This window comes from Mastomys coucha, unplaced genomic scaffold, assembly GCF_008632895.1.
Source record: "Mastomys coucha isolate ucsf_1 unplaced genomic scaffold, UCSF_Mcou_1 pScaffold5, whole genome shotgun sequence".
NCBI lineage: Eukaryota > Metazoa > Chordata > Mammalia > Rodentia > Muridae > Mastomys > Mastomys coucha.
The window spans coordinates 26,011,128-26,037,926 of NW_022196911.1; the positions used below are offsets into that span (position 1 = coordinate 26,011,128).

The window sequence follows — 26,799 nt, forward strand, 5'->3', positions numbered from 1 at the left end:
GACCAGGCTGGCCTCGAACTCAGAAATCGCCTGCCTCTGCCTCCCAAGTGCTGGGATTAAAGGTGTGTGCCACCACTGCCCAGCAGGCTCCAGGTTCTTGCTATGACTGAATGAGGAGGGGCGGGCTTTGGGTTTGTCTTGGGCTCTAGTCAGCCTGGCTCTCCTACCATAGTAAAACAAACTGCAGACAGTTGACCTTCACAGAGACCACTGCCTTCACAGTGGGTTACAGGACTTGTTGAGTTTGAGGGTTTAGGAAATAGCAAGAAAGATCAGAGTGACCTCATATGTCTTGTTCTCCCAGTGGTAAATCCAGTGCACCCTCCAAAAGAAACACCAAGAAGGCTGAATCTGGGAAGAATGCCAGTGCTGAGGTACCCAGTACCACAGAGGACGCAGAGAAGAACCAGAAGATCATGCAGTGGATCATTGAGGGCGAGAAGGAGATCAGTAGACACCGGAAGGCAGGCCATGGGTAAGTCCACTGCAGGGGCCTGTCCCAGAGCAGCTAGCCACCTGTCCTCTTGTTGCCAGCACCTTTGCTTTCAGGAGTTTATTTCTGTCTTTTATACCTACTTTTCTTCACTCCTGAGGGTTTGAAGCTGCTGAGCTTTAATGTGACCTCTCTAGCTATCTCTCCTCTCCTCTGCCTTGTCTCATATTGCTGTGTGTTTGCACAGATTCCTGCTCTACAGAGAGAGATGCCATCAGTGATCCTCTGTATGACCCATTTCTGAGCCTGTTAGGGATTTAGGAATGAGGCAGACTCCTTTCCTCAGTCCAGATTACTCTGATGTGCTGCCTGCTCACTACCTGCCCTCAACACACTTGGGGACCATGGCTAGGAGGCTACCTTCCTATGTATGGAGCATGAGAATGTAAGTTAGGCAGGTGGCATCCCGATACCTGAACCTGGTTCTTTTGCAGGCAGAAAGACTGTTTGGAATCATAGGTCCCTATTGACTTGTTGGCTGTGCAGATGAGCCTAACCTTGAGCTTGTGATTCTTTTCTTCCTCTGCCTCCCAACTGGAGTTATGACTATGTGCTACCACACCCAGCTCAGCCTGGAACCACACCCAGCTCAGCCTGGAAGGGCAGGAAGAAGGCCTTTCTCAGAATAAGGATAGCGTGATGGCTCAGTAGATAAAGCCAAGCACACCTGGTACAATTGTCCTTACATTGTCCCCTGACATCTTTACATAGGCCATGGTACATGTGTGTTTGTATTCACACACAAAATATAATTAAATTTTTTAAAAAGTAAGAAAGGTCTAGAATGCAGTTCAGTGACAGTGTATCATGAGGAAACCCCTTGTCCAATCTCAAAGCATAAACAAAAAGAAAAGTCTGCAGGAAGGGAAGGAATATGTAGTAGAGTGTGGACACACTTGGTTGCTACAACTGCTCATGTAGTCACTTGTGCTTGTTCCCCAAGATCTTCTGGGACAAGGAAGCAACAGGCCCATGAAAGCTCCAGGCCCTTGTCCATTGAGCGTCCTGGGGCCGTGCATCCCTGGGTCAGCGCTCAGCTTCGGAACTCTGTCCAGCCTTCTCATCTTTTCATCCAAGATCCCACAATGCCACCCAATCCAGCCCCTAATCCCCTGACCCAGCTGGAAGAGGCCCGCAGGCGTTTAGAAGAAGAAGAAAAGAGAGCAAACAAACTGCCCTCCAAGCAGAGGTAGGTTCATGTAGTATAGGGTGACCTTACCATGGCCCCAGGGAAGATAGCCATGTTGGGCTGCTTCTCCACTGAGAATCACAGAGGACAGAGGGCTGTGAAGTGAATGTTCTTACAAGGCGCATGGTCAGATGACCAACAACTTCTGGACATACCTGGCTTAGTGGTAGATATCCTGACCATTTCTGATGACAGCCTCACAGAGCACAGCCAGGGGAGATAATGGGAAGTTCTGAAGTGCAGGCAGTTGTAGGACTTGTTTGGAGAGACCACAGCTCCCTGTCTTCCTCCGTGTCAGCCCCATCACCACCACAGTTGAGCAAGCCTGTTCTGTCTCTTGGGGAGCATGTTCTGCCCAAACTTAAAGAGATTCTTTTTGAGCAGCAACATTCTTAGAGCCAGAACATGCCTTCTCTGACCCTTTTATGCTGGCTTTGAATCAGTTGCCTGGACATTGTAGCTGATTGCAATTCCCAAATGGGTAATTCTCTCCATAATCTGTTTCTTACCCATTCCCTGGAACCATGGTCACACAAAGGCCACTATTGCCTTTTAAAACTATCAGCTCCTGCCAGGCAGTGGTGGCATACACCTTTAATCCCAGCACTTGGGAGGCAGAGGCAGGCGGATTTCTGAGTTCAAGGCCAGCCAGGACTACACAGAGAAACCCTGTCTCAAAACAAAACAAAAAAAAACAACAACAAAAAAAAAACCAAACAGACTATCAGCTCGTTTACTCAGCTTGGAATGTATAGATTCTGGAGTCGGGGTCCTCACTCCCTTAGATGCTGTGGCTCATGACTAGCAGGCTCTGTACTTCTGGTCTCTAGCAGGGTCAAGCTGTAGTTGCCCTGGAAGCTTAAACATGTCCCTGGTCACTAGAGGTCTCCAAAGGCTCAAACCAGACTCTGAGCCTATACTAACTTTCATTTCAAAAGAAATTACAGTTGCCTCGAACACAAGGGACAACTTTGCCACCTACTGTAAGCAGCATGCTCTTGTGCTGCCTGTTTTGTGCAGGAAGTGTTCCTACTGGTGCTGAAATACCATGTGTATCTGGCAAGGGTCAGAGGCAATTTGAGCAGGCTGTCATGTGGATCTGTTAAGACTGATGCCCTCAGTGGTCTGGGCAGGGTGCTCTCAGAGCAGCAAAATGTTCTAGGAGGAAGGATTTTCTTATGGAGCAGGGTACTCTGTGAGTTAGGATTCTCTTGTGATGCTGAGGTTACATTTGTTCATCTGGTTACCCAGCACCTGGCAAGCCCCACATGTTGGCAGTGGCTGTGGTTTTCTCCTGTCAGAAGCATGAGCTAAATCCCTCTGTTCTATGTTTTTTGGGGTATGACACCACCACCACTACGACCCACCCACCCCACCCCACCCCACACACACATCTAAGCACAACACACACACATCTAATCTTAGCTGGTTCCTCCAAAATCTTCATGTGTGAGAAAAGTGATCATCTATCGGTCTGGAACTGTGTAAGCAAGTGTAGATTTATGGAGTGATAGCCCTAGGCTTTGGCAGGCCCTGTTAAGATAGATGAAAGTAAAGTCACTATTAGGAACCCATACTGGCATAACCCCCCCATAGAGGGTTCACTTAGAAAGGTTCTACTTTGCAGAGACCCTGGGACATGCCTCAGTCATGTCAATAAAAACTCCCCAAGATACTGTACAGCAGAGCCACCCACTGCTACTGTCCATGTCTGATGTCCACAACATCTTCAGAAAGTTTGTGATGACACTGTAAGAAAGAGCCACATTTCTGTGCTGACAGATCCTCTTTAAGAACCTTTAGCCTGAGCCAGGCAGTGGTGGTGCATGCCTTTGATCCCAGAACTTGGGAAGCAGAGGCAGGCGGATTTCTGATTTCAAGGCCAGCCTGGTCTACAGAGTGAGTTCTAGGACAGCCAGGGCTACACAGAGAAACCCTGTCTCAAAACCAAAAAAAAAAAAAAAAAAAAGAAGAAGAAGAAGAACCTTTAGCCTGGAGAAGATATTTGAGCAGGGGGTAAAGTGACAGTCTTAGCACTAGACAGCAGTTCTCCAGAGCGTATTCCAAAGTACAGGCTGACATTGACCCTATGTCTAGATAGATATCTAATGACAGGGTCTCTGATAATATGTGAGTGGGAGTTTTTGACGTAGGCTAGGTCCTGCTGCTCATCCTTTCTGTGCCCATTGTCCACAACACTGGCTGAGCCCCATCCTCTTTGATGCGGGTTGTTCCCTAGGTATGTGCAGGCAGTCATGCAGCGGGGACGCACCTGTGTCAGGCCAGCATGTGCACCGGTGCTGAGTGTGGTACCAGCCGTGTCGGACTTGGAACTCTCCGAGACAGAGTATGTGCGCCCTGTGGGTCCTCCTGGTTTTGCCCAGCCCAGCCCAGGCCAGGCCAAATTCCAAACCTATTTTGATAGGTTTTGTCACTGAGCCAGGAAGTACCAGGGCTGGAGAAGGGCCTGCTGGGGCTTCTCCCTCCTGTCTCCCAATAGAGGAGATCATGCCTCTACATCGTGGTGACATGATCACTAGGGCCTGCAGGTACCACAGCCTGCTTTTCATCTTGTCTTTGCTCTCCTAAGCGAGGTTTAGGGATTGGCAGGTCCACAGTCCCCGTCCCCTTGAAATAACACCAGGAGTTTGAGCCAACTTTATAGAAGGATCTGGACAGTGTGACTGCAGCTAGGACTTAGGCTCTGTACCTACTCTGCCATGGTCACATGTAGGTTAGGGACATTGCTGATTGTCCTTCCTGTTCTTTTACTCGTATGAAGATGAGCCTTGCTGCTGACTCAGCCCAAGCTCCATCACAATCACTTCATAAGAGAGGGCATCATCAAAGCCTGGAGATGGGGCCTCTGCAGGGAGCCCTCCTGTTGTTCTGGAGAATCCCCAAAGAACTCCAGAAGCCCATTGCAGGAACAAAGTCCAAGAACCCGGACAACAGTCTCACAGTCAAAATGGCCCACTTGTGGCCATGGGCAAGGCCAGCTGTGGAAGCTTCTGGGTGGTTGAAAGATAACAGGAACACGGGAGAGTTGCCTGTCATCCAAACTCAGAACAGTCTTACAGCACTTTGAGAACCTGAGTCTCTAGTCTACTTTAGAGATCCTGGCCATCCTGGACCTAGGAACACTTTCTGTCCAGATCTGTGCAGCACTGATTGGTCTGCCCTTGAGACTTAGGGAAGTTTGGAGAGGTTGAGACTTGACAGGGTCTAGGAACCGACTCCCTTCACAACCTTGGAGATGGGACTTTGTATGCCTGGCCTGGTCATGATCTGGTGGGGAGTGTGTTCTTAGAGCTAGACCTGTACTTCATTTCCAGTGGTTTACACAGGACAAGCACCCTGATTTTGGGTAGGTGGGTGGCAGGACCTATGAAGACCACACTGGTTAATGAGGTGCTGACCCTGGGGTGTCTTGTCCTCTGCTGGTAGATGGTACCTTTGCGTACTCTCTGTGACCTGGCCCTGAGCCCACTACTTACCACTTTATTTCTGCCCCAGGACAAAATCACAAAGAAAAGCAGGTGGCGGAAGTGCACCACCATGTGATAGCATCGTTGTGGCCTACTATTTCTGTGGGGAACCCATCCCCTACCGGACCCTGGTGAGGGGCCGTGCTGTCACCCTGGGCCAGTTCAAGGAGCTGCTAACCAAGAAGGGAAGCTACAGGTGAGAGAGGCTGCAGCCATAGAGCATACTTGCCCAGTATGCTTTTGATTTAGTGTAGAAGGAAAAAGCTTTCTGTCCCATTGGTCTTTTATCTACCCTTCACCCTGCTTCTCTCAGCCACGGATGCTACTCACTGCTGTGTGGTGCCATCAGGACCCTGCCTCAGAGCCAGACTGGCCCTTTGTTCTAGCCCTAGACTCTCCCTCCATGTTAGCCAACTCGGAAACTCCAATAGACAGATTAGTGCTACCTGAGTGACATGAGAACCCGTCGGCCTACTAGAGTCAGCCCATGTGGATGGCAGAGCTGGGGCCCCAAGACCTCTGCTCTCTTTGAATAAGAAACCTATCAGGATTGGGGCTCCCAGGTGTTTTGTTTTGTTTTTGGGAATTCCCAACATGCTATATTAACTTAGCCTGTCAGTGGTCCCAGCTCTTCCCCAAGTGTTGCCACTGCCCAGCAGGCACCAACCAGGAGCCCAGCTCGATTTCTAGGAGAAGCCTGCACTCTAGGGTGGACGGACTTCTAGGGGATCAAGGAGAGGGAGGCATTCCTCTTGGAGCAGGTTTTTCTCACTGTCTCCACAATTTTCTGTCCCTAGATACTACTTTAAGAAAGTGAGTGACGAGTTTGACTGTGGTGTGGTATTTGAGGAAGTACGGGAGGATGAGGCTGTCTTGCCTGTCTTTGAAGAAAAGATCATCGGCAAAGTGGAAAAGGTGGACTGAGCACTGGGCAGCACACCCAGAGCACACCATCACTACTGTGCACTGTCATCAGCCAGGTGGACAGCCTTGTCCTCAGGAGCCTGGTGTGGGGAACAACACAAGATTGTGTCATGAGCTCTTCTAGGGGATGAGGCTGGGGGCCTCAGGTGTCTGCAAACCTCCGTCCCTCTGGCTCTAGGAAAGTGGGGGTGTGGGGGGTCGTCCTACTGAGTGGTTCCATGGGTTTCTCTGTTTTGCTCTTCGAGAGGAAAGTCCCACCTACCCCCACATTACCCCCTGAAGCAATACCAGGAGCCATCTCATGACCCTCTGCAGCTCTTGCTTCTGAATACAGTCTGACCTAGGGATGCTTGGCCCTGGGCTTGTATCTCAGTGTCCTCTTCTCTCTCTGGGACCTATCCACTGCACCTGATTGGGCTCAGGTCCAGGAGCAGGGGATCCTGTGGGGGCCTCTGTATATTGTACATGTCACTGAGTGCCTTCAACATAGCTGTCTCTTGCCTGCCACTGTGTGAATCTGGCGGCTGAGTATCTCAGGCCCCTTTGCCTGTCTCCAGCCACCAGCTTGGTTCAGCAGAGGGAGGGGGGGGATGTGGTCCCTTCCAAGTGTCCGTGTAAATATGTACATTTCTCAGGCCAGGGCCAGCAGGGGATACCCTGAGCCCATTTTTCATGCGATGACTTGTACAATTATCTTTTCAAAGGTACTTGGATAATAATGAAATAAAAACGTTTTTGAACCTCCCATGGATATGTGATATACTATCTGCTGTCAGTGGGGCAGGGCCAATGGCTATGTGGCCCTGAAGCCAAGTGGTGAAGGAGGCAAGATGGCCTCTGAACAGGTTATCCATTCTTGCCCAGGCAGACCCTAAAGGCCAGGGGCCAAATTAGGCAGACTAGCAGCCAGCCCTGCTTATGAACCACACAAAGTCTGGGACAACATGTTTATTTATAGTACACAGCTCCCTTCAGCACCTGAGGACACCACTCTCTGGAGTGTCCCAATGGCTACAGCTCCTCCTTAGGACCCAAGGTGGAATTGGCTTGTGCTTCCTAGAAAGAATTACAGAAGCCCAACTCAGACCTGCCTCTGCCCACTTTGTTAGGAGAGAACCAGTTCAGGGGCTGGTGTCCTGATGGAGTACCCACTTGAGTGGAGACTGCAGGCTCCTTGGGTTCCTCCTTAGGCAAGTCACCTCCGCTATCCAGGAACTTGGAGAACGTCTCTAGGTCCCTGGTGCTTTTGTATTCTATAACCTGAGAAGAAAGAGGAAGACCCGAGGGCATGCTCCCTAGCTAGGGCCAGCTACTGAGGAGTAGTCCACTCCCCACCCACCTCCATGCCTTCACCTTTCGGTCAGGTCCTGCAGGGAAGAACTTGAGAGTGGGATAGCCATGAACAGAGAAGGCCTCCAGCTCATTAGCTGTAGCATCCAACTCGGCAATGACAATGTCCTCACGATCCCTGTACTTCTCTGCCAGTGCCTCCCAGGCTGAAGCCATCTCCTTACAGTGGCTGCACCATGGGGCATCTAGAGGAGGAGTTAGCTTGGCTAGCTGGACCTGTCTGTGCCCCTGCCAGCCTGCTACCTTCTCCCCTTTCAACACTCACAGAACTTGACAAACACATTCTTGGTTTCATCAAAGGCAACCTGTTCAAAATTCTTGCCCACGAGAGTCTTGACTGGCCCCTGGTCCCAGTCGGGGGGTATCTCCTGACTCAGGAGATAGTGCTGGGGAAGCAAACAGGCCTTCAGTGGGCTCATGTGCAGAGCCAGAGACCTAGGACTGCTGTTCCTCCTCCCCTCTAAGCTACAGACCTTGATTTCCCCATGGAGGACTGCGTGGCAGAAGGCAGCCACAGAAGCTGCAGTGATGGTTATCTCCCCTGTAGGTGCATACTTCTTGGTAGTCTCAACATTGATTAGACGCAGGGTGGGGGCTTCCTCAGCTTTTAGGCCAAAATAATTCAACACATGGCTGTTGTCAGCGGCCACATCTACCATCACAAACAATACCTACCAAAAGTAATACCAAGTTGTGGCCTTATTCAGCCCTACCATCCCTCCCTCCTCCTGAGACCTCAGTACCTGCCCCCTGAATGGAGGAGCTGCCTCTCTGAAGTCTGTCAGCAGCTCCCTGTGCTGAGCTAGTGTCCAGTTCACAAACAGCAGCAAGTGGTTGAGGATCCTGGCTGCAAAGATCTTAGGTGATGTCTGGAGGGATAAGAATCTCATGACTTCTATTGAGGCCTCTGTTTGAGGGCCCCCATCCCAAGGTCCCTCCACCCGAGTCAAGCCTCCCACCTCCTGAGGGTCCCTTTATCTACCTCACAGTGACCTGCAGCTTTACTTGCCTGGCTGTTGAATTCTGTGACCAGGTGCATGCTGTGTGTGACGAGGAAACGGGACAGGTCCCCCAGGTCCAGGCCAGTTGCCTTGTCTACCGGGAAGTCGGCCCGACCCTCGTCAAACTGGACACCAACAAGGTTAGCAAGAGCTGTGACTCTGACCCCAACCCTGTTCTTAGCCCCAGCTCACCTTCTTGAAAAGGACCACAGTATCCTTGGTGAGGCCAAACTTCTCAAAAAGCTGTGGCTGGTCAGTGAAGCCAAAAGTCATGTCCAGGGCATCCTTGGCCAAAGCCAGGAAAGTTGCCACATCTTCTTCCTGTAGATCCTACAGTCCCAGCCCCATGAGAAACATGGATGCCACCAACAGCTGTGTTCCCACAGCCTATCTACCCCTGCCATTGTACCTGAAAGAAGCCAATGACCACCATATCCCATCTGGCCATCAGTGCCTGGACACCTTCCTCATCCTCCAGACGTGTGGCACTGGGCCCCACTCGCCGCCTCAGCCACTCAGCAATGTCCTCACCTTTCTTGGGTCCTGCGGAGGGGTCTCTGTTCCAGACTGGACTTCTGCCCCATCCCTAGACCACACCCACTCCACACCTGTGTACTTGCCCTCCCAAAGCCATACCCACCTCATACCTACGTATTCTTCTGGGTTTGTGCGGTTTCCATTCTGGAAGAACTTGAGTGTAGGGTACCCTACCACTCCAAACTCCTTGGTGAGCTCTGGTTCCGCAGGCCCATCCACCTTGGCCAAGGTGACCGCAGCTGACTCAGCTGCCAGCAGGGCAGCTGCCTTGCTGTACTCAGGAGCTAGTGCCTTGCAGTGACCACACCATGGGGCATCTGAGGGATGAGGCTGTGAGTACACCAGTCCTTTGTAACCCCAGCTGCAACCCAGGTCCAACAGGGAGCATGCTCTGTTCACATCCTCCCTCAGACCCACCCTAGACACTGATCCCAGCTACACATAGGTGCCAGATCCCAGACAAGAGAAGAATCCTGTTTCCTCTCTCCCAGGGTCACATGTAGCTTCTCTCTGAAGCCTATCAGCTAAGAATGCTTTGACATTTTTTTAAAGATTTTAAGAAACCACAGAAAGACCAGTGACCAGCTGTTTGGAATAGAGGCCCCAAAGATAGTAACATCAGTATGTGACCATGGCTGACAGAGCATGGGGGCTTTGAGTGTCCATGTGTCCTCAGGGTACCCACTAAACCAACACCCCTCCTTCCCACTCAGATTGGACCACCACCAAGCCCATCACAACCTCCAGTCTAGGCATTGTCTCAGGGATCCTGGGACTCAGGAGGCAGGGTGCCCACAAGAAAGGCCAAGTCTAGGAAGTAGAGGCCTGAACCCCTAGGCTACCACCATGGTTTTCAGCCCACTGGCCCAAGCACTTACAAAACTCCACCATCAGGGCTGAATGCTCCTGTAGTGCCAGGCTCAGGGTTTGATAGTTCAAGACCAAGATCCCATCCTCCTTGGGGACTTCTTCCTCAATGGGCTCCTCAGGGAGTACCTCTGAGGGACCCCCAGGCTCCTCTCCCTGTCCCCATGAGCCTGAGACACCCAGCAGGAGCAGCAACACTGGCAGAAGCCGATCATCCATGGCGTGCTGGGCCCTGAAGGCTGGAGCAGATAAAGGGATCGGGGACCAAGCAGCAACAGCCACGTGGCACCTGGCTGGGTCTCAGGGAAGATAAAGTTTGAAAGGCCCCTCAGGGGCGGAGATAGGCAGAAAGAGGCAACGCGCAGGCAGCAAGACAAGGTAACATTTAATAGGCACCAGGAGGGGGGGACACAGCAGAGAGTGGGGGACATCTGGTCACCAGCTGGGAGGTCTTAGGGAATGCTTGCAGGTCTCTGTAACTGACAGAGATTGGGAATACAGACCCCAAGTGGGGTTCAGTCCTTCCAGTCCTGGCAGACATGGAGGCGCCACTCCCAGGACAGGTGGTTCAGCCTGTCGTCATCAGTAAAGAGGGATCTGACCACGTAGAGGCCACGTGCCAATGCTCCTCTTGGTGCTTCCTCCACCGAAGTCACAAATTCATACTCCTGGGCCCTGGGGCCATAGCTTCCCACCATAAAGATGGCCTTGTCCACTGTGGGAAGGAAGGTCATCAAAAGCCACCCTCCACCCACCTCCCCCAGACTGGGGGTGCCCTCCACACTGCCTCACCACGCAGTCCCCGGCGATAGGTGTGATGCAGACATTTGAGGCCACTGACAATCTCCTTGTTGACCTGAGGAAAGGAGAAGGTTAAGGACCTTCTCTGGAAGGCTGGGACATGGCCAGCCCCTACTGCAGCTACCCTCACCTTGAAGGTGATCTTCACCTTGTATTCAATGCCCTCCTTCAGGACAAACACCTGGTTTTTCAGCGCATCTAGGTCTCCTGTTAGGGAATTGACAGGTACACTCAAATCTCCAGGATGTACAGGACCCTGCCCCAGCAACATCTATGTGGGGACTTGGTGGTGCCCAAGAAGTCTGTGGCAATGCACCCAAGGGACTAGAATTCGGCACAGGGTCCAAGGATTGTCTTCATCCAAAGATGGGTTGTGGTCTGCAGAGGGGGTTTACCTGTAAGGTCCATGATGAGAGGCCCTGGAGCCTGCTCCGTCAGCAGTGTCATCCTAGTCACCTGCACGTTGGGCAGGCTGGGGTCTGAGGAGAAACAGCATCCACGGGGTGCTCTGCTGTCCCTACCGTCCCCTCCCCCTGTTTGCAGCCCTCCACATCCAGGCCCCAGGCCATACCCATAATGGGTGGCAGGGGTCCCAGCAGCGCCTGCTTGTACTTGACCAAGCTCACGTCCCCGGGGTCCAGCTGCCAGATCGCCAGCATGCTCTTCTTCCCAGGGGCCTGGTACTCTGGTACAATTTCATCCAGCACCTCATCTGATGGAGTTGGCTCCCCATCCTTGTCAGCCAAGAGGACTGCAGCGAGTAGGGGAAGGTATTTATTTAAGCACCTGCCACCTGCTGACCCTAACATTCAAGTGCTGAGCCGAGACCCACACTCTCATTTGTTGTTCCTCCCACTATCCAGTGGAGCTAAAGAAGCCATAGGAGCTGTCATGGACACACAGTGACCCCCAAGTCCCTAGAAATCCCTAGACTTGGTCTCTTCAGAAGGGGCTTTTGTGACTGGAAGGGGTTCCTAAGAACCCTGGAGAGACCAATTTGTTTCTGGTTAGCTTACAGGCTACTACTGAAAGTAGTGGCCCTGGGGTACTCCAGGGGCTCCCCAGCTCTGTACTCTTCCCATAATGTCCTAGATCCCCCCGATGGTGCCCCAAACTAGGGGTCTCCATAGTCCCTTTGGGTGTCTAGGGACAGGGGTCTCACTGAGATGCTGCCCACTGCCCTCCAACCTTAGGATTGCCTCTCACCGGAAGAAGCCCCAGCCCCACCTAACGGGAGAGGCCGCAGCCTCCCGGCTGGACACACTCCTTCCCTCCTGGCTCCCTTCCCCAGAAGGGTCTGTTTGGACTAAAGTCCCACGCCCGGCCAGAATACCTACACGCCACGAGGTCCCCACGCGCCCTAAAGTTGCCGCGGGGACTGACCCCCAACCGTGCCGCTCCCTTGCAGCCCCCGGCGCACGTGGCCGCCGCCCGGCTCGGGAGCTCACCTCGGGCGCACAGCGCCAGCCGGAGCAGCTCCAACAGCTGCGCCCCCAGCTCGCACGCGTCCAGGCCCAGCATGGTAGCCGCGGCCCGCCGCGGAGCCGCCGCCCGCTCGGCTCAGCCCCGGCGCGACTGCGGTGAGCTCATCCCGGCCGGGAGCGCCCCCCGCGCCCAGCGCCGCGCCCGCGCCGCGCGCCCCCAGCCGCTCCGCGGACCCCGCGCAGCCCGCAGAGACGCGCTTGTCGTCCGCACAGCGCCGGATCCCGGTCGTCCCTGCCGCGCCCGGAGCCGGGACGCGTCGCCAGGGACCCAGGGCTGCCCCACCCCCACGTGGAGTCGGGTCCCCCGGGATCCCCTGGGCGGGGCGTGCTGGCCAGGGACGCCAAGTGGAACAGGTGCGACGCCCCCACGTCCCTGGACTCCCATTATCAGCAAGCGGCGCAGGGCACACCGGGAGCCCCGCAACCCTCCACCTGCTCCCTCTCTCTTGTCTGGGCAAAGGGGACTCCTGGGGCCTATGAGCCTCCAGATGGGCCACACCCTGTTGGTTCTTGGTACCCACACTCTGAAGTGCAGACTGGGCCACACAGACTCAAGATCTCTAAAAGCTTATTGGTACAGACTGCGAATGTGGGGGCGGGGAGGAGGAATGTCTGTGGAGACCTGGGACGCAGACAATTCTGCAGGTTCCTAGACAGGGAAAAGACAGGATACTGAAAGAAACAGAAAGTAGGTGCTGAGGGATTTCTTAATCTTAACATCCAGAGGAGACCTAGGGATGGAAGGAAATGTTTATTAGCTCAGGCAGGTGACTGGTGAGCTGGGCCTTCAGCTGAGGACCGCAGGACCAAAGGCCTGGATCAGCATAAGGAAGTAGTGCAAAGTAAGTGTCTTGCATCTCTGGGCATATCCAGGCATCAGGCCCATCTTTGCTTTGCTGTGCCAACCATGAATACTGATGTATTTGGCTAGTGGCCACACTGTCCACTACCTTTCCAAAGCAAGATCCTGCAAGGAGGCCCAAGATGCCATGGAGACCCACCCGTGCCCTTCAGCGAGTGTGTAATGTTAGACACTGGAGATAGCTTCAGCTGTCAGCAGCCTGCAACCTCCAGAGATGCCTACTCATCCAGGGAGGACAGCTGGCCTGGGGCCAGCCTGACCTTGTGTTTAAGTGAAGTAGGACTGGGAGAAGGCTGAGATCTTTGGGTGATGTACCATATCTGGGTAGGACACCCTTCCAGCCCCTCTGATTCAAATGCTATGTTGAAGGTTCCTGGTCTCAGTAAAGCCAATTACCCCTCCTATGGCCCCTGGCATTACTAGGGTAAGGAAGAGGAAAAGGGCATCCTATCTTCAGAAAAAAAGAAACAACCCACTCGTGACTTTATAAATGGACCAATGACCTGCCAGGTAAGGCTTACGTCATACAAACCCTATGGCTTCACCAGGCCGTACCTGTCATATCTGTGAAAGGATACTCTTAGGTCAAGTTAAGCCACACCCTTGACCCTACAATCCTGACTCTGTTGGACCCTGCACTCCTTACTGGCCCACGAATGGAGTTGTGGCTACAAAAACCTAAACCACTGCTTCCAACCTAATCTATCCGGCTACACTGTCCTGTGCCAGAGCCTCAGTGATAAAGTCCCATCTCTAGGACCAAGCCCTGCAGCAAGTAAGCCACCAGACTAAGACAGGCTCCTCTGCCTTGCAGGCATCTGAGGTTTCAAGCTGCCCACATTGCAGGCTATCCCAAGTCACAGTTTTCAAGAGCACAGGCATCTCTATGGTTTGGGAACCCGTGTCCCGAGGCTCACACAGTTAACCTTAGCGGGCGGGGCCGGCATGGGGCGGGGCGTTTCCTCTCTGGAGGTCCGCCATGGCCACGGTTACCGGCTGCACACCCCACGGCGGGTGCTCCCGAATGCAGAGACCGCATCTCAGCAAGGTGGGCCCTCGGCCTGTGGGCATAGAGTTTGGGGAGGAGAAGGGGCGTGGAACGCGGCAGGTGAGGGGGGCGGTGAACAGACCCAGGAAATCACTGGGAGTTCATAATGACAGCATTGGGTAGCTGGGGTCCCGGCCTTTACTGCCAGTCTGTTGTCTCTGCGCGGTGACGTGGGGAACCTGGGGCGGGGGGGGGGGCCAGTGTGCGCGATCTGAGTTACTTCCCTCGCCCCCCTTTCCCCCCGCGTTCGCTCTCAGATGGAGCGGGTTGTCGTGAGTATGCAGGACCCTGACCAGGGTGTGAAGATGCGGAGCCAGCGCCTTCTGATCACCGTCATTCCCCACGCTGTAGCGGGTGAGGCTCGTGGACACCCTGGGGAAGCAGGGCGCTGCGGTCTCCGCCCACTTGGCTTCTCCTGTGCAGGCAGAGACATCGTGGAATGGCTGGTTCAGAAGTTCTGCATCTCGGAGGAGGGTGAGAGTCGGCGCACCGCGGCTTGGGGCGAGGGCTGGCAGAGCGCTCACTTTCGTTCTCCTCAGAAGCCCTGCACCTGGGCACACTCCTGGCGCAGCACGGCTACATCTACCCACTGCGTGAGTCCCGAGATCTGACGCTCAGGCCGGACGAGACACCCTACAGGTTCCAGGTCAGGCCCAGGGTTGCAGGGTGCACCCCTACTTAAGGGAGGGTGGAGCTTACTGGGGTTGGAGCGGGACGTTATGACGTCACCAGGCTGGACCGCCCCCCTCCCCACAAAAAATCTGGACTGAGGCAAATCCAGGGAGCTTCAACTTTTGTTTGGTGCTGCAGCACCCACGCAAAGGTCAGTGTCTGCCGGGGTCCCAGGAGGCCTCATCCTGGAAAAATTATCTGCTGGGTGTAATGATAGGATCCCTGCACCTCAGTATGTGAGTCCAGGCCAACCCAAGCTCAGACTGTGATCACATCCTTGGATTATCAGGCTCCACTGGCATTCCGAGTCAGGGAGGTAGTCCTTTTACAAGACCCCCAAATTCCAGGTAGTAAGAATGGGCAATGGTGGTGCACGCCTTTAATCCCAGCACTCAAGAGGCAGAGGCAGGCGGATCTCTGCAAATTCGAGGCCAGCCTGGTTTACAAAGTGAGTTCCAGGTCAGCCAGGAATACACAGAGAAATGCTATCCCAACCCTCGCCCCCAAAAGAGAATGGGCAGTGACCAGCTGGAGTGTCACATCAGGATGCACCCTCAACCCAGCCATTGCTGGGAGCTATGAGGTGGTGGGAGGTACTTGGGAGAGAAATGGCAAAGTCTTTGGATGTCCTTTTCCCTGCACAACACAAGACACCCTACTTTTGGACAAGTACTCTGTGGCCAGCTGCTGAGCTGGATTATGGTGAGTGAGATGGGTGGAAATCCAGGCTGGGAACGGGTAGTCTCAGGGCAAGGCCGTGGGGTTTACAGTGATGGCTCTCTGCACCATGTTCCTGTCCTTCCAGCCATCTACCTGGCTAAGAAGAACATCCAAAAACAAGGGGCGTTAGTGGACTACGAGAAGGTGAGAGCCCTCCAGCAGACTGAGTCCAGCACAGACTCACCCCTTGAACCAGAGCATGCAACCTAGGCCGCTCAATAATACACCCCTGGAGCCTCACTCAGAAGGCCCCTATGGGGGAGGTTTAGGGTTCCCAGAAGGGGAGGCAGCCCCTGTTTAAGACCAATGGTTTGGGCTGGTTTCTGTACCAGGCAGGGACACACACACACCATTAACTCCCTGCAGTGTCCCTTCGAGAGCTGAGGCCCATATTGCAGAGGTAGGCCTGTGTGGGGATTAGCAACTTCACCCACTGGATATACCCTGCTGCCCTCCAGGAACATTATGCCCTGCTGCACAAGAAGATTAACCATACATGGGATCTAGTATTGATGCAGGCTCGAGAGCAGCTGCGGTGAGACACCACACCACACCACAGCTGGTGGGACATTGAGCTCAGAATGCTCAGGATGTCACCGAGCTGGTCCCTGGCAGCCTTGGGGTCAAGACCATGACATCACAGGTTCAACTGCTCATGGCCGAGTGTGGGGAGTGCTGTGCTAGGATCAGCCTCCTCTCACTCCTGCCTACTCTTCCCAGGGCTGCTAAGCAGCGCCGGAAGGGAGACAGGCTGGTCATTTCGTGTCAGGAGCAGACATACTGGCTGGTGAACAAGCCCCCCGTGAGTCCTCCCTCATGTGGTGAGAGTGGAGGAGTTTCCCTGGGAGTCTAAGGTCTATGTGCTTTACTAAAACCTCTCAAAACTGCTTTCTTTGCTGTGCAAAGATGGATTTCAGAGTCTGGGTGGGTGGGTGGCAAGGGACTTGTTTTTGTTTCTTGATTGAAAATGTGGAGGTGACAGGGTCAGGTCTGAGGCTGCCTCTAGTCCCAGACTACAGAACAAGCCAGGTTCACTCTGTCTAAGGGAGACACACAAGAGCCAGTGCAGGCAGGGCTGAGGGTCCCAGGACACAAGGTGAAGGCTGATCTCAACTGCAGCAGAAGGACTGGAGTTGGGAAGTGGGAGCAATGCTGGGAAACAGAGGCCCTAGCACATGACTTGAGGTCTGCTTACTATCCAAGGGGATCACCCTGAGTCAGGGTGGGCAGAGAGATGGGGTTCAAGGCCAGCCCTGGGCTCAGTTCCCAAGTTCCTTGGAATGTCAGTTCCCACACCAAACAGTTAAGGGTATTGAAGTGTGTGGGGCTAGGGGTCTCAGCACCCCCATCTCATCATCCTTCTGCAGCCTGGGGCACCTAACGTTTTGGAGCAGGGTCCTGAGAGGGGCTCTTACAACCCCAGTCACGTGCAGATGGTAAGCACTTCACACTCAGCCCCCTACCCTGACTGCTGCCGCTTTAGCCCTAACTCTAACACACCCTTCCACTCAGCACACTTCCCATTTCTTTGAACTGGTCACCAGTCCATTTTATCTATTATTTGATCCACCTAAATGGACCTAATGCAGCCACTCCAAGGTCCCTATTTTACGATGTGCCTGGTCTCAGCTTCTCTTGGACCCCACCCACAGACTCCCTTAGTAACTCTTGTCCTCTTTTCTCTCACCTGCTGCCTTGGGTGCAAGTAAGTGGGGGTCCCAGTCACAGGGGAGGGTGAGACCCTCTTCCCCCAGGCTGAAACAGCAACAGAGTTCCCAGTGAGGGGAAATGATGACTGCAGGGCTTTGGCCTGAGGGCTCTGAGTCCATAGGCCCCTCCCTCCAAAGCGTTGGTAACCTCCAAACTAGAGAAGGTGGGACCCAGCACAAACAGACCTTAATGCAGCAATGCCCCTACACGCAACAGCTACTCCCACCCAAACCCAAATTTTAGAACAGATCCTGTTGTCTCATAACATCTTGCTAAAATCACTCCCTAACTTTTTTTTGTATATAAAAGCAGAGAGAGCTAGGGTGGATGTTGGAAGCCAGAGGTGTCATCTACATACCTCAGCGCCGTGCCCAGGGGAATAGTTGGCCAGTCTACTAGGTGGCTCCTCTAGTCCAGCCATACAAACCTGCCTAGAGAGGCTGTGACTCAGCTAAACCAGGCTCCCCAGAGAAAGATTTTTCAATATACATATCTTTAAAAAGACTTTAAAGACTGGGCATGTTGGCATTGAGAAGCAGAGACAGGTGGAGTTCAAGGCCAGCCCGGTCTATATAGCAAGTCCCAAGACAGCCAGAGCTACATAAAAAGATTCTGTCTCAAAACAAACATTCAGGCTTAGTGGCATACACCTTTAGTCCCAGCACTAGGGAGGCAGAGGCACGTGGGTCTTTGTGAGTTCAAGGCCAGCCCAAGTTCCAGGACATCCAAGGCTGTTACACAAGAGAAACCCTGTCTCAAAAAAACAATCAACTCCCTGTTCTTCCCCACAAAAAAAAACCTCAACCAACCAAACAAAAATATTTTAAGTGCCAAGGATGGTGGCAGACACCTCTAATCATAGTACTTGGGAGGCGAAGGCAGAGGATCATAAAGTGTGTCCTTAGCTCCATAGTGGATCCAAGGCCAGCACGAACCAGAGAAAACTGTCTCAACAACAACAAAAACACTTGAAGTCATTGGAAAGTATGACAGGTTAATAACAAGTGAGCAATTGCTAGACAGCCTTAGGGTTTTGTAGAACATCTTCAGAGTCCCTGGATAAAGTCTGGGAGAGTTCTCCCTGAGCGTTAGGAGGAGAGGGCTCTTAACCTCGGACTCCAGGTCTGAGTCATTCATCCTGGTGGGGCGAGGTCTCAGCCCTGGGTGGAAACACGGTGGTGTTTCTGAATCCCAGAAAGCTGCTTTGTAACCTAAGCCAACTGTGTCTTTCAGACCTAGAGCTCGGATTTCTATAAGTGTGAGGTAAGTCCAACGGACTTGGTGGGTAGGGAAACCTGTCGCTCAGCACCGGGCACGGGTCCTGACTCCGCTCTGGTGTCGTAGATCGAGTGCTTCAGGAAGGCACTGGGCAGGAACCGGGTGAAGTCCTCTGTCTGCCTAGAGGCGTGAGTGAGAGGCTGCCAAGCAAGAGCCCCTTCCCAACCCAGACCCTTTATACAGTTTTGTTCCCGAGGTCACCCTGCACTGTTCTCTGGAACCCCCAGGTACCTGAAGTTCAGCAGCCAGCACGGGCCGCACGATCCCATCATGTCTGGGTGCCTGCCCAGCAATCCCTGGATCACAGATGATGTCACCTATTGGGCCATGAATGCCCCCAAGTAAGCCCCCAGTCTCTGGGTGCCTTTGTTAAATGCCCCTGGACTGGTAGCAGGATGAACAGCCCCCTCTCTCTTGCTTTCATCTCTCCCTTCCCAGCGTGGCTGCCCCCACAAAGCTCCGTGTTGAGAGATGGAGCTTCAGCTTCCGGGAGCTCCTGGATGACCCTGTGGGGCGCACCCACTTCATGGACTTTCTCCAGAAGGAATTCAGCGGTAAGACGCCTACCTTCCTGCTGTAGGCACCCCCAAGGGAGGGAGGCTACTACCTGGGACCCTGTCCCAGGTTTTCTCTAGCCAGCTCAGTGAGAACCCTTAACCCTGTCCTTAGCGGAAAACCTCAGCTTCTGGGAGGCATGTGAGGAGCTGCGCTTTGGTGGACAGGCCCAGGTCCCTACCTTGGTGGACTCTGTGTATCAGTAAGTGTGTGGAAGCGGAAGCTAGGTGGCCATCACTTAGCCCCAGCATGGGTCACACTGTAGCATCGGTATCTCAGGCAGTTCCTGGCCCCTGGAGCTGCCCGCTGGATCAACATTGACAGCAGGACAATGGAGTGGACCCTGGAGGGGCTGCGCCAGCCACACCGCTATGTCCTGGATGCAGCACAGCTGCACATCTACATGCTCATGAAGAAGGTGGGCACATCCTGGTGTCCAGCTATCATTGTCCCTTCCACATCCTTGGTGTCCCAGCCATCACAGCCTGCCCCCCCCACACACACACACATTCTTTCTCTAGTTCTGGGTTGTTTTTTTGCTTTTTTACTTCATGAGGCATGAGCACAGCCTTTGTCACTTGCTGCTCTGGTACCAGTAAACCAGTGTGATGGTAGGATTCAGACCCCACCATTGCCTACTGTCTCGACTAGGCTGTCCCTTCCCCTCCCCACCCTGTTTTTTTGTTTGTTTGTTTTTTCAAGACAGGGTTTCTCTGTATAGCCCTGGCTGTCTTGGAACTCACTCTGTAGACCAGGCTGGCCTCGAACTCAGAAATCCGCCTGCCTCTGCCTCCCAAGTGCTGGGATTAAAGGCCTGCGCCACCTCCACCCAGCTTCCCCACCCTTTATGTACCCTCTGGTCCTATGGTGGGACAGATGGAGTCAAAGCTCTACTCTACTGATCAGTTTTAACACAATTGGCTGGATCTTTGGTATTTGTTCAGAGTGGTTAATGGGGTTTTCAGTTTGTCTGAGTCAGGGTCTCATTCTGTAATCTCAAACTATGTATAAATGTTCAGACTGGCCTTTGACCTGTGGGTGACTCTCCTGCCTCAGCCTCCTGGTGTTTAATATCATAATAAATTCATAGAATTCTTAGGGCCTGGGAGCGGGAACCTTTATCTCTGCTGTTAGGAAGGCAGAGAGGCAGGTGGATCTGTGAGAGTTCAAGATTAGCCTGGATTACAGAGTGAGACCCTGTCTCAAAAAAAGTCATAGATTTCAACATGTTTAATAAGTTTCAACCCACAGCAACTAACTACCACAGCACCATTACAGCCAGCCTCCTATACTTCAGACCCTCCCTGAATGTGCTACGAGTGATTTTGACTCTCAATCCTGTTTCCACCCCTACATGCCAGGATTTCAGACATGCACCATCACACTATTTTAAAAAATGTTTTCTTAAAAACATACAAAAAACCAACCCTAGCTGGGCAGTGGTGGCACATACCTTTAATTCCAGCACTTGGGAGGCAAAAGTAGGTGGATTTCTGAGTTCAAGGCCAGCCTGGTCTACAGAATGAGTTCCAGGACAGCCAGGGCTATACAGAGAAACCCTGTCTCAAAAAAACAAAAAACAAAAACAAAGAAATGTGGGTTCTTTATGTCCCCAACCCTGACTTGTGAGTTCTCCCTCCTCTTGACTTGGTCATCTTAATGGTCACATTCCATGTCTCCCCAGACCTTGGTGGCCTCCTTCTCTCTGGTGTGGTTTTTCTCTTAATTTTGTTTGAGCAGGGTCTCTCCACACAGTTCTGGCTGTCCTGGAACTCACTATGTAGACCAGGCTGGGCTTGAACTCACAATGCCTGCCTGTTTGCTGAGTGCTGGGATTAAACGTGTGCATCACTCTGCCTGGACTCTAATGAGTTTTTTGAGATTTTTTTATGGAATGCTCTGCCCTTTAGAGCATGGCTATTTATTGTCTATGTAGCCCAGGCTATCCATGAGTTTATGTTCCTCCTCCCTTTGTTGAGATGGCAGGTGTGAACGAACCATCAGCCTTGCTGAGCTGTGCAGTTAAAATCCTACATCCTTGCCCTTCCTCTGCAGACGGAGCACTCTGGCTCCTTCTCCCTGGCTGGAGGTGCTTGACGCATCCCTCTGGGTGAACACGGTGCCTCTTGCCCATGTTTTGCAATCTAGTGGCTCCACCAGATGGGTGTCAGGTCTCTCTAGGTCCTGGTTTGGGCTAGTGTTGGAAAGTTGGCCCCCAGTAGGGTCCTGCAGGGTCCTGAGCAGAAGGTTGTCCCAGCAATGCTGAATCAGAGACTGGACGCTGTCTCCTGCAGGACTCCTATCCAAGGTTCCTGAAGTCTGACATATACAAGAGCCTGCTGGAGGAAGCTGTGATTCCCCTGGAGACAAAGTGCTGGTGAGCCAAGCTGGCGCCCTATGACCACTGAGCAGGGAGGACCCTGCAGGGAAAGGACCTGTGACCTCAGCACTCTCTTGTCCCCAGGCCATTTCCATTCTTGCGGAAGCCTCTGCACTCCAGCCCCAGACCTGCTCTCCAGGCCACCCCTGGGGAGCCTGCAGCGACCAGCTCCCCTGCCAGTGCTGCCACGGATGGGGAGGAGTAGGTGGCTCTTGCTGCACACCTCACCTTACCATCATCTGCCTGACACCCCGTAGGGTCGTGATCACCTGACAGAGATACCCTCAGCACTGGTGTCTGTGTAGAGGGCCCAGCCTTGCTATGAGGCCCTTTAGCTTCCACTAAGTAAGCCCTCCCCTGCCTACAAGAGACTGTCCCAGCTGATTCCTAGAGCAAGATTTCATTGGCTGATCCTTGCCAGGACAGAACTTGTTCTAAAAGAAAGGTAAAATCAAGTTCCTCGGAATTCCTGATATTCCGTAGTCTTCAGTTCAGGGCTAGGAGGCCATCTCGACTGTAGAATGTCAAGTCAGTGGCACATGAGGTATCAGTCTCTGGCCATGCCACCCCATTCAGGAAGGCTAAACCCAGTGACTTCTTAGGAGACGCCATCGGCAGGTACCATTTCACTGCTGTACATGGCGTCTCTTCCACCTCTCATCTGATCAGATCTATAGGAAGGCAACTTCACACTGTTGTCCTCGCTGAAGGGTTCCCGGATCTCTTAGGGCAAGTCTTTGTCAAGCTGGCAGCCTTGGCATCCAGTCTTCCTGTCCACCCCTACCCCAGAGGTAGAAATAGAGATGGTGCCTCCTGCCATGTAGCTCCCAACAGGCTTCTCTATCTCCCTTCACAACCCATTTCTACAGAAATAAAGCTTTCAGGCCCTTGTATAGTCCATTCTTCTATGGGCCCAGCTTGACTGAGCCTATGGCTTTACTGTCTGGGCTCAATGCTTGGTGGGTGCTAAGTAGGAGGAATGGCAGGTGTGCAGGTTGCATGTGGCATCTGTGGTGTGAACATGCCATCTATTGGTGTGTATGTGTGTGAAGAGGGTGGGGGGAATGATCAAGGATGTGGTTCTGGTATAAAAAGTAGTCAACATGGGGGTGGTGGGATAATTCAGTGGGTAAAGGTGATTGCTGCTAAGCCTGGTGATCTGAGTTCAATCCCCTACATGGTACCGAGAAGTGATTCCAACAGACTGTCTTCTGATTTCCATATATACCCCTACTCATATATAAATCAATATGTTGGTTTTTTTTCCCAAGTGATTACTGTGGACTGTGCCTGTCTGGTTCGGGCTGATGAATGACCCAGCCCCCCTCTCAGACTTCAGTGGCATTAATTGCACTTGGTCTGAGGAGGAGAAAGGGTACCAAGGATGGGTGCGTAAGTGCAGCAGAGAGCCAGAAGCCTGTGAAAGAAGCTGTGGGTACACAGGATGTTGCCACCTGTTAAGTGTCCCCTGGGCAGGTGTGCCTGGCCACAGAGCAAGCCCTGAGACCCTAAGAAACCATGGCAGGCTAGTGGGTCATTCAGCTCCTTAATGGCCATAAACAGGTCATTGTCCTCAGAAGCCACTAAGTGGGCTGTAGGATGTGAGGTATGGGGCACAATCCACTGAGAGTGGTGGGTGCCCTTGGACCCCACACCTCATCCTGTGCAGTGGAGAGCCAGGCTCCTGAAATCTGCACGTACATCCCTCTCCCCTATCTCCCTTCCGTTCAGGGCCACTTGTATGCTGTGTTACCTTTACTTTGCAGGGTTGAGGGACCAACTTCCTGCTCTGAAAACATTATCAACCTCAGCTGACATGCTGACGCCACAGGCACACCTGTGCACACTCTGGGCTTCTGTACACGAGCAGTTACGAGAACAAGGCCATGTTTTGCAAACTTCGAAGGGTTCTCAAAAGGACTGACACTCAAGTCGAACCCTGAAGCCCTCCAGGCTCTCCTGTGCTGTGACAGCCAATGCTCACCTGACTTTCATTTCACTGCATCCCATAACAGAACCCAGAGTGTAATGACTTAAAATGGAGGCTGGAGAGATGGATCAGGGGTTAAAAGCACTGACTGCCCTTCCAGAGGTCCTGAGTTCAATCCCAGCAACCACATGGTGGCTTACAACCATCCATAATGGAATCTGATGTCCTCTTCTGGTGTGTCTGAAGACAGCAACAGCATACTTGTATATAATAAATAAATCTTTAAAAAAAAAATCCCCTGCTTTGTTTCGAGCAGAGAGACATCCGGACAGACTGCACACTGATGCTGGACTACTGGGGCTTTCCCCATCAGTGCAAATTGTTTATTGTGTTGGTTTCCATGGTGGCTGGGCTCATGGGACTGCTTTGGCTACAGAGCTAGGGATCTGATCTGGGCAAAGCTGCTCTGTTGCCCTTGGGCTTCAGGAACAACAAGGCACAAGGTGAGACTGTTATCAGGTAAGCACCAGAGTAGGGAAAGGGATGTGCCTGCTGTGCCAGGGTGCAGGGACTTGTGCAGGCAGCAGGTCCAGTGTACTGTAGGGAGGGACTAACTCAGTGCACCAGGAGGCTCCAGGACAGGCTCCTTTCTGCCCAGTCAGACTCAGTGTTGCTCACTTTCCAGGAGACATGCTCCCTTCTGCTCTGGGGAAGCAGCTTCAGAGCCTCAGGTTCCAGCTACAGGCCTGAGTTTCATGACCCTGAGGGACAGTGCCAACATGGGAAAAGCCAGGCTGGACTGAGAGAGAGGGCCTAGAGAGCAGCACATCACACAGTGGTGGCTTTTCCCGTGAGAGGGTACAGAGGCAGTAAGTGATGAATGAGCCTCCTGCAGGGCTGACTTGTCCAAGCTGGCTAGGGAGTCTTACTTGGCCAGATCAGATGGGCCACACAATGAGACCTTTGAAGGAGGACATGGTATAGGCAGGAGGCTGGAAGGTGCCCCGCAAAATCCCTGGGTAACAGGTAAGGCCACATAGCTCCCAGAATCACCAGGGCAAGCAGTGAGGTCAGCACGAAGGCCAAGGGCAGGCCAACTTTCCAAGAGGCTTCGTTCTCACAGTGGAGTCTCTGCGCATGCTCCAGCTGACAACGCCTACACCTCCTCACTCCGGTACCGTAGTCTGGAGAATCGGTCCCGGACAGCCTTGTCGCTGTCTGAGCTGCCTTCACCCAAGCGGATCACTCTACTGTCTGGGACAAGGTCTCTCACTTTGTGTTTGGTCACAGAGACCAGGCCAGGCACGTCTGAGCTTGCTGGGCCGGTCAGGAGCACATAGGCAGCGTGGCGGCTTGGCTCAAACAGGACCACTGTGGGGGACAGTCGGTGCTGCTCAGGACCAGCCCGAGCAAACTAGGAGGGGAAGACCTGGTCCCTGTGCCTGAGCCCATGCTCACCGTCAAAGGCCACGATGTTGGCAGACACGTTGGCTAGCTCCAGCAGGATGCCAGGCAGGGTCGGGTGGAACATATACAGGCGGTGCTGCATGTCCTGGGGATGCTGAAGGGAGAATAGCAAGGTGTCCCACTCACCTGTTGTTTGTTACCTGGGCCACATATGTCAGCAGGCCTCTGAACTCCCGGAACCTTCCTGGGCAGCTCTCAGGGTACCTTCAGAAGCTGCTAGCCCAGTAACCCTGATCACAACTATGTCTACCAGTGTTCCCCAGAAGGCTAACTCCCATTCCATGAACGCCTGCTAGCCCCTGCCTCTCCAACCTGGTCCTGCCTAGTAGTCATCAGCACCTGCCCTCCCTATTGCAGATCTGCTCCCACCTCCAAGATCTTTCTCCGGTAGCCCCAAGGCCCTTCAAGATACTTCCCCCTTGGCCCGCACTGCCACCCAACAGGTCTACACTACACTCAGTAGACTTCTGGAAGTCCAGCCCTGGCAGCTTCCAGGGGGATCTGGGTCTGGTCCCTCTGGCCTCAGATCCCAACATGGGGTATTCCCTGAGCATGTGATCTTGTACCGTCTCAGCAATCACAAGGTCATGGAGGCCCCAGAAGAAGAAGGCTGAGCGATGGTCTGCAGTCATCAGGCTTGTGGATGGTGGGTCCCCAGGCAGGCTTGGGAGGGGCTGGCTCCACAGCATAGACCCAGTACTGAGATCCAGAAGTAGGATCTGGGGAGGGTGGGGACATTATTGGCACACAGCCGCAGCTTACATGTATGTGTAGCCCAGTCATGGCAGCCACAAGGCTGCTCTTTGAACCACCTCTCCATCTGAGGACAGAGTCTCAGCACTGTGTGCTCATGAGCCACCACCAAGGGAGACTCTCAATTCACAGTGAAGTCCAGCCTACCTGTCTATCAATGTTGGTTCCATTTTCAATTACCACAGCCAATGTGTCTGGTTTGTAGTGGCCAAGGATAGGTTTTCTGGAAGGATTAAGGATGAAGACCTCATAGAAGGTCTTGGTAGAGGGATTGGAGATGAAGTTTTCATGGCTGCATGCTCCTGGACTGAAATGGAGCTACCTACACTGGGACCCAGGATGAGGGGCTGGGGCCCAGGATGAGGGAATGGGACCCAGGATGAAGGGTTGGGGCCCAGGATGAGGGGATGGGACCTAGGATGAGGGGCTGGGGCCCATGACCAGCAGTTTCAGTAGCCCCTCCAGGGATAAAGGACAGATCCCAGTACAGGCAGAACACTGGACTTCCAGTCCACTGTCCATCATCCCTGACAGCCAGCAGGACAGGCTGAGGCCCTGAGCAGGGTGTACCCCCCGCCCCTGCCCGTTCAAGCTCCGTAATAACTGCACATACCTCAAAACCTGAGTTACACTAAGGGTCCACCTGGGCCCCAGATCTTGTCCATCCAGCAACATACAGGCCTCAGAGGTCACAAGAAGCAAGTCCTGGCCAGCTTTCCCTGGGACATTCATCATGTAGCGAACTGCTCCAGGACTAAACAAGAAGGTGGGGTGGGAGACATATGTGGTCTTTGGGATGGGCCCTTCAAGACAAGCCTGCTGGGTGTGGCTTCACTCAGACCCCCAGAGTATATCCCCATGATTCTCCATCCCTTGGCTTTAAAGAATGAGATTTCTGTTTGTGGAGCAGGGAAGATCCTCCCATATGATATTCCTCTTCACTATTGGGGGATGAAAGCTACCGACTCAAATGTGCCAGGTGAGCACTCTATCACTGAGCCACCCTGGCCGTCTCAACTCTTTCTCTACCTTTGTTTGTCAGTTTCTCATTTCTGAGTGATGTACTCAAATGAAGGCCTCACAGTACTGCAAGGCCCTAGCCTGGCTGGCCTGTGCCCCACACAAGGTTGTCCCTAACTAAGGCCTGTGTGTCAGACAAACCTGTGTAGTCAAAGTTTTGAAAAACCCAGTTACGTGACTATTTTTTGTTTTAATCTCAGGTGTGGGATAGAAGCTGCTTCACAGCGGCTGATTATGATTTGTCTCATGTACCAGCAGGGGCACAATCTT

At 53.1% G+C, this 26,799-nt stretch overlaps 5 protein-coding genes across 15 annotated transcripts in view; 2 read left to right on the forward strand and 3 right to left on the reverse strand.

Moving 5' to 3' along the window:
- Window positions 1–6,841, forward strand: part of Axin1 (axin 1) — a 61,245-nt gene extending 54,404 nt beyond the window's left edge. For 3 of the 4 annotated variants that reach the window (XM_031350466.1, XM_031350467.1, XM_031350469.1), the window contains 5 exons: window positions 305–475; window positions 1,437–1,682; window positions 3,922–4,029; window positions 5,199–5,366; window positions 5,968–6,841. In XM_031350466.1, coding sequence (XP_031206326.1) covers window positions 305–475; window positions 1,437–1,682; window positions 3,922–4,029; window positions 5,199–5,366; window positions 5,968–6,094 — 820 coding nt within the window. In that variant the 3' untranslated portion in view covers window positions 6,095–6,841. The remainder of the gene's footprint in view (window positions 1–304; window positions 476–1,436; window positions 1,683–3,921; window positions 4,030–5,198; window positions 5,367–5,967) is intronic. The other variant, XM_031350468.1, reaches the window with a different exon arrangement.
- Window positions 6,842–7,027: 186 nt separating this feature from the next.
- On the reverse strand, window positions 7,028–10,165 carry Pdia2 (protein disulfide isomerase family A member 2). The gene is made up of 11 exons (XM_031350470.1): window positions 9,861–10,165; window positions 9,093–9,299; window positions 8,855–8,988; window positions 8,638–8,775; window positions 8,454–8,570; window positions 8,188–8,313; window positions 7,918–8,115; window positions 7,710–7,830; window positions 7,448–7,629; window positions 7,247–7,354; window positions 7,028–7,150 (listed from the first exon to the last, which is right to left on the reverse strand). The coding sequence occupies exons 1-11, from the start codon at window positions 10,066–10,068 to the stop codon at window positions 7,106–7,108; spliced, it is 1,584 nt and encodes a 527-aa protein (XP_031206330.1). The 5' UTR covers window positions 10,069–10,165; the 3' UTR covers window positions 7,028–7,105.
- Window positions 10,166–10,217: 52 nt separating this feature from the next.
- Window positions 10,218–12,373, reverse strand: Arhgdig (Rho GDP dissociation inhibitor gamma). 5 transcript variants are annotated; one of them, XM_031350473.1, is made up of 6 exons: window positions 12,099–12,373; window positions 11,222–11,401; window positions 11,046–11,129; window positions 10,781–10,857; window positions 10,642–10,705; window positions 10,218–10,564 (listed from the first exon to the last, which is right to left on the reverse strand). In XM_031350473.1, the coding sequence occupies exons 1-6, from the start codon at window positions 12,169–12,171 to the stop codon at window positions 10,365–10,367; spliced, it is 678 nt and encodes a 225-aa protein (XP_031206333.1). In that variant the 5' UTR covers window positions 12,172–12,373; the 3' UTR covers window positions 10,218–10,364. The 5 variants fall into 5 exon arrangements, with proteins under 5 accessions (XP_031206333.1, XP_031206334.1, XP_031206337.1 ...); XM_031350474.1 differs by having other exon boundaries at window positions 10,799–10,857; window positions 12,099–12,361; XM_031350477.1 differs by lacking the exon at window positions 12,099–12,373 and adding an exon at window positions 11,988–12,039.
- A 1,567-nt stretch (window positions 12,374–13,940) lies between these two features.
- On the forward strand, window positions 13,941–22,257 carry Rgs11 (regulator of G protein signaling 11). The gene is made up of 13 exons (XM_031350471.1): window positions 13,941–14,044; window positions 14,302–14,518; window positions 14,584–14,690; window positions 15,367–15,418; window positions 15,522–15,580; window positions 15,895–15,971; window positions 18,380–18,409; window positions 18,652–18,765; window positions 18,863–18,978; window positions 19,094–19,181; window positions 19,259–19,397; window positions 21,274–21,356; window positions 21,444–22,257. Exons 1-13 carry the CDS (start codon window positions 13,976–13,978, stop codon window positions 21,562–21,564), a joined length of 1,272 nt encoding a protein of 423 aa, XP_031206331.1. The 5' UTR covers window positions 13,941–13,975; the 3' UTR covers window positions 21,565–22,257.
- A 1,377-nt stretch (window positions 22,258–23,634) lies between these two features.
- The window catches only part of Fam234a (family with sequence similarity 234 member A), a 32,759-nt gene continuing 29,594 nt past the window's right edge, over window positions 23,635–26,799 (reverse strand). For all 4 annotated transcript variants that reach the window (XM_031351390.1, XM_031351389.1, XM_031351391.1 and 1 more), the window contains exons 8-12: window positions 26,123–26,263; window positions 25,657–25,732; window positions 25,323–25,475; window positions 24,748–24,850; window positions 23,635–24,660 (exon numbers count right to left, since the gene is read on the reverse strand). In XM_031351390.1, the coding sequence (XP_031207250.1) occupies window positions 24,446–24,660; window positions 24,748–24,850; window positions 25,323–25,475; window positions 25,657–25,732; window positions 26,123–26,263 (688 nt within the window). In that variant the 3' untranslated portion in view covers window positions 23,635–24,445. The remainder of the gene's footprint in view (window positions 24,661–24,747; window positions 24,851–25,322; window positions 25,476–25,656; window positions 25,733–26,122; window positions 26,264–26,799) is intronic.